Source organism: Oncorhynchus nerka, linkage group LG28 (assembly GCF_034236695.1).
Source record: "Oncorhynchus nerka isolate Pitt River linkage group LG28, Oner_Uvic_2.0, whole genome shotgun sequence".
Taxonomy (NCBI): domain Eukaryota; kingdom Metazoa; phylum Chordata; class Actinopteri; order Salmoniformes; family Salmonidae; genus Oncorhynchus; species Oncorhynchus nerka.
The window spans coordinates 45666798-45678087 of record NC_088423.1 but is presented as its reverse complement, the minus strand read 5'-3'; the positions used below and the strand labels follow the sequence as shown (position 1 = coordinate 45678087).

General features: G+C 44.1%; 1 protein-coding gene across 1 annotated transcript; it reads right to left on the bottom strand.

Annotated features, from left to right (window-relative positions):
- Nucleotides 1-219: 219 nt before the first annotated feature.
- On the bottom strand, nt 220-10814 carry LOC115113290 (nuclear factor NF-kappa-B p100 subunit). Its single transcript, XM_029640801.2, has 24 exons — nt 10524-10814; nt 9594-9663; nt 7720-7762; nt 7509-7581; nt 7134-7174; nt 6677-6775; nt 6235-6389; nt 5920-6032; nt 5569-5727; nt 5294-5398; nt 5087-5172; nt 4810-4948; nt 4513-4632; nt 4175-4369; nt 3920-4061; nt 3684-3798; nt 3355-3562; nt 2773-2942; nt 2571-2673; nt 2136-2347; nt 1918-1999; nt 1665-1828; nt 1206-1317; nt 220-1020 (listed from the first exon to the last, which is right to left on the bottom strand). The coding sequence occupies exons 2-24, from the start codon at nt 9608-9610 to the stop codon at nt 944-946; spliced, it is 2730 nt and encodes a 909-aa protein (XP_029496661.1). The 5' UTR covers nt 9611-9663; nt 10524-10814; the 3' UTR covers nt 220-943.
- Between the last annotated feature and the right edge of the window lie 476 nt (nt 10815-11290).

Genomic DNA, 11290 nt, shown 5'->3' with positions numbered 1-11290 from the left:
CCCAGTGTAAATATGTGAGGTGGTATGGTGAGAGACCATGGATAGACAGAATTACAAGCCAGAGTAGGGCTTCTGTGATATAAAAACAGGGGTTATAATGTCACACCCTTTTACACTTTGGCTTAGATATTCTACTTCAAGAGTAGGCCCTATTTCTTTTCTGCTTATCAGTCAACTTGGTCTTAAGTATTTGTCAACAAAAAAAATATAGTATACTGCTTCATGTAGAGGTTTTTACTGGACCCCATAGACGCTGCATCTGAATGCAACTTATTTCTTTCATTTCCCATTAGCTGTACATATTGTCAATAACACATTAAGATTTTGCGCTCTGTGAAATATACTAAAATGGTTTGTATGTTTGGGGCAGATGACAAAAATAAACATTTTGAAAAGATCCATTTGTCAGGAAAAAAAAATGCATTTGATTCAACATTGACAAGTTTTCAAAACATTATATAGCAAACCTTCCACATACATTTGAAATAAGGCTGTATAATTATATTTGGTTGAATGTTAAACCAAATGAATACACAGTATTAGTAATATTGTCAGCCAATAAATATGAGTTAAATTGATAATTCCATTGATCAATTTGATGTTGCACATTTAAGAATTTTCATTTATACTGGGACTTTTTGAAAGGCACAAATGGACCATACATTTTTTTTTTTAACTTTCAGTCACCATCAAAAATAACGGAACAAGATAACGCCACTTAAAATTGTACATTGAGATTTTCTTCCCTTCAGCTCGTTAGGAAAATTCAAACTGGTTGACTGTCAGTCATGGCAGAGAGAGAATTCTGCATTTATCAGTAGAGGCTTGGGTATGACATCAGATTCCCAATGTGCGTGCTGAACAGTTAGTCATATCTCCATGATGAAACGTTGGGGTGAAACCTCCCTCACACGAGGGTCTTATCCCTCACCCTTCCTGCTGCTCACTGGTTGGCCACGGCTGGCTCCTCCATCTCCTCCTCCATTGGCTGACTAGCAAAGCCACTGTCCACTGTCTGATCTGATTAGCAGAGATAAATGCTTATTTGGTCTTATTTTATAAGGCATAAACAGTCAAATAGAATACAATTATCTGTTTTTGGAAAGGAACTACATACAGTATGTATTTGCAAGGTCAAGTGTATGGTAGAGAGATCATGTTTATGACTATATTAGTGGTTCTACAATGTAGGATGAGTTCAGTACCTGTGTTCTGTTTGTCCTCTCTCAGCTCAGCCTGTCTCAGCAGTCTCACTCCTTCAGTCAGACCCAGAGACTGTAGAGCTTCCACCAGGCCTTCCACTGGACCGCCACCCAACTACACACACAGAGAGATACTGTCAGCTTGGGCACTATTAGCCAAATACTCATCAAGCACAGTCTTGCCGTTCTAAAACGGCATACTCAGGGCTCGATTCAATCCATATCACTGAAGATCAGCACGATTTAAATGTAAATGTAGTGTTCCAACATTCGGAGGCTGTAGCCGCGGTAAACACCGCGCATGTCGGCTCAATCAGAAATTACCTTTAACTTTCAAGTGCGCTACAGTGCTGAACTCTCGGCGATATGGACTGAATTAAGCCGTTAATTAATGCATACTTACCCCTAACTAGACTGCCTGTGCGCATGCGCAAACGTGCATTAAAAGCCCCCTTTGCTCACCTGGTAATTCTCCAGCAAGTTGTGACAGGGCAAGGGACTCTCCTGATATAGGTGTGCCAGTGAGAGCATGTTGAGTTTCTCTGCCAGCTGTCTCCAGGGCACATCGTTCAGACTGAGGAGCTCACACAGCTTACTTAGCGTCTCACTGTCTAGCTGCCCTCTTTCTGCGGAGGGGAATGGGAACAGCAGTTAGATTACTAGGCAGACCACAGGTAAATGTTCAGAGTCAAAATGGTGATATGAAAGTTCTTACCTTCCATGCTGCTCGGTTTAGGCTTTTTACTTGATTGTTGACTGGGCTTGGGACTCTGTCTGGTGTCTAGAAGGTTTCTCACCTGTAGCAAAGGAAGCTTTTATGTTAGCGCAATGGCAAAAAACTCAGCCTCTCCATCCACACCACAACCAGTACTGTTTGGAAATCACTTTTTCCCTGACACAAACGTTGGGTTGATAAGGCTAAATCAATCTCACCTTATGACATTTAGCCAGGTCAAAGGGTGTATGTCCTGTTGCTGACCTCTTACGAGGGTTGACTTGATCTCCCTCTGAAAGTGGTGTTGTGTTCGGTAGCGGTTGGATCGCCGGCTCTCTGAAATCTCTTACTGGTCCATCCTCTTGCTCCTCATCTGACGAGGAGGAGCTGAAGAAGAGCGGCTCGTCGTTCTCCAGATTCTTGTCGGCTCCTGAGGAGAGACGGGAAAGTCGTCAGCGTTCTGTTCACGTTCATTTACTAGCCATTTAGCAGACGCTTTTCCAAAACAAAAACACCCCGGCGATCCACAAATTACTGCTCACGCACTAGAATCTGGACTTTACTGTAGCCCCTTTTCAAACAGACTGAGATAAAAACATCCCATGGATATGACATGCATTGGATGGTTAGCAGGGGGTATGCATGCATCTCACCTGCAGCAATGAGCATGGAGCAGAGGGGGGGGGAGCTGCGACTGGCGGCCAGATGGAGAGGAGTGTTCCCTCCAAACGTACACATGTTTACATCTGCTTTCAGCTGTAGGACAGGAGGGGACGTGCCAGGTTAGATAACAGAGTCGGAGTAAGAATAGTATGAGTAGCACAGTTTATATAAGGTGTGTGTCACGACGGGTACCTCTGTGATGAGAGTGCAGGCCACTTTGAAGTAGTTCTCTCTAACAGCCAGGTGGAGGGCGGAGCATCCACTCTTCTGCTCCGGGGCGTTGATCTTAGCCCCGCCCTCCACCAGCAGACGCAGACAGCGCTCTCCTCCCTTACAAACAGCCAGGTGGAGAGGATGGAGACCTGAGAGAGAGAGAGAGAGATTAATACAATGTACTACATCAATAAGCACATACTGCTCAGCTGTAGTTTTTCCAACTTAAGGCCGGGATTCAATCCAACCGCGCTTGTAGACAATGAGTCTTCTAAAAAGGCATTGTTCCTGCACATGTCGGCTCAATCGGAAATTACCTTTAAAATGCTAAGTGCGATATAACGGAGATCTAATGCGGATTGGATTGAATCCCAGCCTTAAATGAACAGAAATACTACAGCTGAGTTTATTACTTCTGAGACTAAGCAGCAACCATAAAATGCCTTGTACACCATTGCTTGATTGGTAATTCACATAGAGTTAAAAAACAGACGGGCCATTTATCATGTTAAAGTCTCTCATAAGCGGAATAAACCCCTTCTTTCCACCATCCCAAATCACCATGATAGTCGGCCATGTTGACCAGGTGGAGGTAGCGTTCTCCTAGGTGGCCCAGCAGGACCCGGAGTGTGACGTCGTCCCCGGCCAGCGCTGCCAGGTGCAGGGCGGTCCGGCCGTCCCGGTCCAGCAGGGTGGGGTCTGCTCCGGCCCGGAGGAGAACATCCACCACCTTAACCTGCCTGGTGATCACCGCCAGATGAAGAGGAGTCTTCAGAGAGAGAGATGGCGGACACAGTCAGGAGGGAAGACAAGGGCACGTTGGGAATTATCGCGTCGACACTGAACAGCTAGCGGTCTTGTCCAGGTGTGAGAGGAAGAAGGACGAGTACCTGGCCGAGGTGGTTGAGCTTGTTGAGGACTTTGTGTTGCTGGATGGTGAGGAGTGTATGAACCAGCTGCTGGGTCACAGCTGACTGCTGGTGAATGATGGCCAGGTGCAAAGGCCTGTGGGGAGACCAAACACACAAGTGAGGCACAGAAAACACATGTATACATAATGAAGGCAGACATTCAACTCGGATATTTAAAAACAAAAGATTTACTGTGAAGCCAGAGTTCGACTCACGTGTCTCCGTTTTTATCCTGGACCCCACATAGGTGTCTCTGCATTGCCAGAAGGACCCGGACGTCCCCAGTGGTGCAGTACTGTAGTAGAGCCCCAGCTGTCTTCTTGCTCATCTGAGTGGCCCTGCTCTGGAGAGTGGCAGCTGGACACAACAGGATTGTCTCATTAGCACAACACAACTCTAATGACTATTTTGCCAACAGCTAGCTAGCTTTAGTTTCCCCCTTCCCCAGCACTGCTCTAAATGTGGCTTACCAATCTGGAAGAGCTGCTGTTGTAGTGGTGAGGATGTCTGTCCTGGCGTCTGTCCGGCCATCCCTCCTGCCTGTTGCTGCTGGGTCCCCTCAGCCTGGGCAGTGGTGCCTGACATCTGGGCTCCACCGCCCCCAAAACCAGAGAATCCACCCCCCATCCACCCCGTTCCATTCATCTGCTGGTTAAACTGGAAGCCTGTGGATAGGAAAGAAACGATTAAGTGCCGATGACATAGCTGCCACAAGGGTTAACGGATGAGGCCAGCGTTTCATCTAATAGCAACGAGACGAAGGGCCGACAGAAACAGGAGTTCAAGTATGTACATCTAGGTTCCTCACCGCTACCACCACCTGCTCCGCCTCCGAATCCTCCGGCCCCTCTCCCTGCACCCCCAGCTCCTCTCCATTGGTCATTATAGGAGAAGGACTTCTGCTTTTTACGCTGCACCTCCTCTTTATCTAGGTTACACACACACACATAGAGGAGCGATGGAGAGAAGAGAGGGAGAGAAAAGAGAGAGGGGGGGGGAGAGAAAGAGTTGAAAGGGTTTGATTCAATCCAACGGGGGTCTCTGGCTCTGCATTTCGACATTCTTCTCCCGTACTAAAGGGATTGTGAGTAGCAGACTAACTCACCTTGAACTCGGGGAACGTAGGTAAACTGCTTGGGGTCGCTGCAGTCGCCGCCTTTCTTCCTTTTCAACTGGAGGAATACAGTGACTTGACGCTCGATCTCGGCGCTGTGGTACGGCGGGGTCTTAAACACAATGGCGTACTGCACAGGTGGGGAGCAAGAGCAGCGACATCAACAAGAAAGTTATGAGTAGGATGACACATGATGCGACGTCAACTGATTCCAAATACTTAAATCCTCACCGACACACACACACACGTCTGAGTAAAGACTCTGTACCTGCTTGTGGACATCAGTTGGAGAGAAATCACCAAAGGCCTCCCAGCTTCCATCATCCTCTTCATAAAAACGGATCTCAATGTCATCTGGAAAGTACACCAAAATATGATAAATGAGTGAAATTGTGTAAATTGTTTTCCACACAAACTATTGTAAAATCAGTGCGGGGTGAATCGGCCCCCATATAGGTAGGAGTTGGTCCTTCACCTTTCTGTACTTTGTCACACAGTAGGAAGATCTCATCTCCTCCCAGCACAGACCCACTGGTCTTATCCATACGGGAGATCTTCAGGTTCGAGGCATTGGGTGACTCTGAGTAGAGAAAACATCAAGTTAATTACTGATAACTTGAAATAAAAATACCCCAGGGTGGGTACTGGGTATTCACGTTGAATAACGTGGATTAGTGCTGGACTGGAACAAAAGCCTGCACACCCAGGACCAAGTTTGAAGAACACTGAGTTGAAGGGGGCTGTACTCACTGCTGTCATAGATGGGGTTGGAGACCACCGGCTTCAGGGCCCTAGAGAACCCGCCGTTACTGTCCTGGAGGTAGGCCGTGAACTTTAACCTCACTATGTTCAGGTCCATGATCTTCCCAAGCTCCTTGGCTTCTCTCCCTATGGCTTGTTCCTCTGCATCTGTGTGAGGTAGACAGAGAGAGGGCGTGTTTTGTTGCAGTTTTCACAAAGAAATGTATTTATGTGTGTGTAAGTCGTGCATTAAGATTTGCACAAATATGTTGGTTGCACATAGTATATCTCAAGTTCGGATTCCTTAGTAGATTTCCTCATTTTAAAAAAGGACAGTGGCATAGGGTTTCAGGCTCTTACCAGTAAAATGATAGTGCTGCCCCCCTTGCCTCCTCTTCTCATCTCTTAGTCTCTTGCACAACACTTCCCCCACCCCTCTCTTAGTGACATGAAGGATGCCCAGGTTACTGAACCTACAGAGAGAGAGAAATGGAAACTGGAAGTTAAGAGAGATGTTGACATTCGCCAGTCATGTTGCAGCTATTGTACACATATTCCATTCACAGACCATGTTAAATTAATCCAAGCGGTACACATCTAGCTTGTTATTATTATTACTACTACAGTCTCAACACAATAAGATATGACAATGCTAGACAACCCATCAGTACTCACTGTGCTGTGAGGTCGTTTGGGCCCACATCCATACTGCATATGCCACTCTCCGTGCAGCACTGCCTCCCCACCAGACTGTGAGCGTGGACCTGGGGGGGGTCTGAGTGGGTCACTAGCTGCACCTCCACCCTGGCAATCCCCACATAGTTAGACACCTGGGGGGTTAGACTATTATTAAAGAGAAACATGTCCATGCTCTATAATGATAGACTTTCTCTCAATACTCTATGACACTAAAACAATTGTTTTTATTCATAACATGCGTCTCAAATAATCCTAGCATGTCAATATATCACATATACACTTTCGAAAGCTTATCGGGCTGAAAGCAAGGCATCTCAACTCCCTTGAACCAAGACGCCTGATGAAAAGCAGACCGAGCCAGTCAAACTAAAAGACAGCCAAGTATCCAACCCTGTGTACTAACAGTACAATAGCTGACCTTGACAGTTGGATAGGTCCTCCTGTTCCTCTCGCTTGAGGCCCCTGGGAGCCCACCGTGGGACGGACCCTCACACTCATAGCGGAATCTGAAGCCTCTCTGCAGACACAGGGGGACAAGGAAGTCAAGGGATAATCCCCAAGAGCAGTGACAGCGCTTACTGTAACTTTATAAATCCTGGACTTTCCAACCCACCGTCATATTCTAATGCCATTAAAGACCGGAGGGTTATTTATATTTGTACATTCCATTCTAGTTCAAAGGGCATCTTCTCTGGGAGAGTCCAGTTCGATCTAACGTACCGATATCATTATTTTTTGTGGTGTGAATCAACCCGATTATGTAAATGTCCTAGTTTCACAATGAAAAGAGGGAGGAGCTTCTGTTCAGTCTTATGCACTTATTTGAACAGAAACGACGACGTCATTCCACTGTTTCGAGAAACTCTTGAGCTCACCTGTTTGGGCTCCTCGATGATCTGAATGTAGGGTCCATGAGCTGTGACAAAGAAACAGAGTCACTGTCACTGGAAGGGGGTGGCTACATAGAGGTTCACATCCAAGCCCTTCAAATAAACCAGGGCAGAGAACCCACCGAACAGAAATACACAGACAGCACATGCATTACATAGTGTAAGAAAAACAGTTTCAAGTGTGTACGACGTCATAATAACCATGCAGAACATGTGCGCAGTTCTGAAAGTCATATAAAAAAAACGTGTGGTGAGATCACTTCCACTTGAGTGCACAGTACCATAGCCACATCAAGTTGCATCACTACGACTCGCGTATGCTGTTACCATGTGTACGTAGGGTAGAAAGTAGAAACTCACCGGTCTCCGGTACATAGGGCTCGATCTTGACATCCACAGGGGGCATGAACTCATAGGACAAATTCATCATCAGCTGGGGAGATCACACGTGTTGTTATTGGCGCGTTGTTTTACCGCTTCATTTCTTTAACGCTAACATAGTGTCTCATTTTATTTTTTTTCTAACACAGCCAGCAAAAAAAAAAACATGTCAATATACTGTAGGTCTTACCTCATTTTCAATCATTTTCATGCTGTACTGAGCTTCATCCATTCTGAAACACGAGGAATACAAATGACAAAATGTACTGGCTTGCAAGTCTTTCCTCCTTTCTGTTCATGAACAACTAGTCACCCGACCTGTCAGTTATGTACTGTAGAGACGTAACAGACAGGAAGCGGTTTACTTCAGTACTACTCAATGCTCACTTGACTCAAGTGTAATTTTTCCCTCCCCCCACTCAAAAACAACAATAAAAATAAAAAAAAATTAAAAGATAAACGTTCAATCCCATACACTGGGATACAACCACTCAAACATTGTGGTTTCACTTTCTCATAATTTACAGTAAGTGAACAAGGAAGGGTGTTGTAGTGTTCTATTCTTTCCCCTCCCCTCCCCTCTACCTCGCACATCACTTCAAGGAAGTTGAGTGGGGGGGTGAAACAGAGGAAAGCCCCCAGAATACCAGCTCAGTGCTGCCACTGATGTCAGCTTGATGCACTACACCAGATACAAAAGCTTGATGTTTGATGCTTGATGTTTTTTATTATAAAAAGGCCTCAGCCTCTATATTTGTCTCTTTCCCTCAGATAACATCCAACCTTTAGTGTTCCGCCTCTTCAGCTTCCTGAAGGTTTTTCCTTCAGTAGCTACCATTCTAAATTGACTCGCAAGCGCAGAGAAAAGTTTTTTTTATATTATTTTTTTAATCCTACTGAATTTAAGTACTATAGAATAAGGCTACTTGGATAAAAATCCTGACTTAAACTGATGTTAAATGAGGGTCGCTCTGGATAAGAGCATCTGCTAAATGACTTGCCTGAAACAGTCTTCCGACTCTGAACAATAGGGACAATCCCTGCCAACAAAGGACCTTATTCTAGAATAATGAAACCTTCAGTATGCATCTCATGTGCCCATCAGGTTCTACATTCTTTGTCAGTTGCTTCCACTGACTGGGCCGTGTTCATGTTGTAGGTATATATATATATATATATATATATATATATATATATATATATATATATATATATGACATGTGTAACATTGTCATGCAAACTGTCAGTGTCATGATGATGAATTGACAGTAAATCTGAGGTTTGATCAATGCCAGCAGTGACATCTGCCATCTAGAACAGAAACTGTGGTTGTCACAATACTAGTATCGCGATAAGGAAGGAAGGACAGGAAACAAAAACATGAAGCAGACTTCATTTCTTGAGGCTAACGGTGCCAATTTTGTCCTAAAACAGTCCTAAAAACTGCCTTATGGTTGTCACCCAGAGTCAATTGTTTATTTTGCAAAAGTAGGTTTTAAAAAAAGGACCACAAGAGTGAAATCTGCTTTGTTTTTCCGCCAAGGAAAACCTGGTATCGTAGCATCGCAATAGAGGTATCGTGACAACACTAAACAGAACCGAGCCCTTACATTCCGAGTGGCATAAGAGAACGACGTGTGGGTGTATCAGAAGACTCAAGAACGTGCAATTGTGCATGACCGGATGAATACGGCAAAGACTACAACTAGATAAAAGTTGGCAAACACCACCGCAGCAGCAGGAAGATGAACATAGCCACCATTAACTCTCAATACGTTGGATAGGCCTACTCCACCTCAGCTATCAAAGCTAGAAAACAGCAGAATTAGCCAAACAGTAAAATTGTATGTGTGTAACTTAATTTTACACCAAAACATGCAACCATTTCACAGTCCATTCCTTAAAAAAAAAAAAAAATAAAAAACAGACCTCAGGTCCTTGAACTGGACTCATAGTCCCAGTCTGTTCAAAAATGACCCCAATCTTACTGGAGAGAACAATCAGCTGTCAAAGACTGTAGAGGACAACAAAAGCAGCACAACAAATCACAGCAGCAGTACATACCTCAGTGCTCCAGACATGATGCCCCTCAGTGGATCATAGATGATGATATTTCAGGCTCACTGTCACCTCCCTGCAATAAAATGAACCTGCTGTTATTAGTCCATTGGGTATTTCCTGTGGGTGTAACGTCATCCTACTGTCTGCCCCTACAACCTCCACTAGTAGCTAACTGCACAGCAAGTATGTGTGTGTGCTCATATCCAAATGGTACAGACTAATAACAGAATTTCCAGGCCCTGCTTGCTGAGATGGGGACAAACCCGCAACACACTTTTCCCCATGAAACAATCCTGAACAAATTATAATGCAAATCACAGACAATCAGTTGGATGCAAAGTCTTTATTCGGCCATTAAAGTTGTATCATAAACCATAATTTATACAATAGCCACAACTTTCTAGCAAGATGGGCTTCTTGACAAACGAGTTTGAGTGACAACAACTGTCATCGATTTGGGAAATTCCACAATAGGAGTGTCACTGGGGCTCCCTGATTTTTCACTTTAAAATATATTTATTCGAATAACAGTGCAGATGCAAAGTTGGGTAACAGAATTACGGTTTGTGCAATCATCCTGTTACGTAACTTCGCATCTGCACTGTTATTCGTGTACGTGTTTTCGTAAAATGTTCTGTAGACATTGTTAGAAGTCGTCCTTGTGCATAAAGTTGTATTGTTTGTTTAACTTTGCAATCATTGGTTTTTATTTGACATACATCTAAGTGAGAAAAAAAAAACGAGTCTCCGCATCAATGTTACCACGGAATGGCCCCATTACCCTTGCATATTATAAACTATCACTATCCACTGTTTTTAATGTAACGTTATATGATTATAAACCTGTAGCAGGGAACAGACTACAATAGGCCACAATACACATCAAACTGCATTTTGGCCCAACAGACAATAACTGTTAATGCAATTCCGTACCTTTGAACTCCTTGAACTTGATCCACCTCTACGCAATGAACAAGACAGCACAACAGCTGCTGTTGTAGTCGATCAACCCGATTGTAGAATGTCACCGCGTACCCTCAAAAGCACACTGCACACAGTGGTATTCACTTCAGTGTCAGCTGAAATCCGGGATTTGCTCCATGCATTTCTGTTCCATGTATTTCTCCATCGAGTCAACCGTTGATTGTATCCAATCTATCTGGTTAGTTAGACTGTTATGATCGCCTGATCGCATACCGTCTATCAGTCAGCCGGAAAGCCCCGGAGTGTTGGGGGAATTCCGCAGACACACGTGTCAAACTCGAGCTACCGATTGGTTGTGGGAAGTGACAAAATCATTTATATATACACTGGATGACTAATAGGGGGCACTGTGTTGAAGCCACTGACTACATCTTGGCAGCCCCACCATTGTAAAACATATTTTGGAAGCTATAGAAACGCTTTTATTTATGTCTACATTCGTTTTTGCCACATTTATTATATTACAAACACCTTAATACTTTTAAATTACATTGTGAGCTAAACATTTTTTTTTTTTTTTTTAAATCTATCCTTAAAGTATCATTTTTTAGATTACGAAGGTTACTTTCTCCATTACAACAAAACACTTAAATCCATGTAATTTTGTCGATGAAACATTTCATTGAAATACTGTAGAATCCCATTCATTCCTATAGAGGACTGCTCCTACTGGGTAGTGCCAATATGGCCGAACGGTGGTTGTCAAAGCCTCTCAA

Bases quoted from the DNA above. Each gene is read 5' to 3' on its own strand.
- LOC115113290 (XM_029640801.2), bottom strand. The intron at 4,062-4,174 runs GTAAGCCACATT...TGTTGTGTCCAG, and splicing joins ACAGCAGCTCTTCCAGATTG to CTGCCACTCTCCAGAGCAGG. The intron at 3,563-3,683 runs GTACTCGTCCTT...CTCTCTCTGAAG, and splicing joins AGCTCAACCACCTCGGCCAG to ACTCCTCTTCATCTGGCGGT.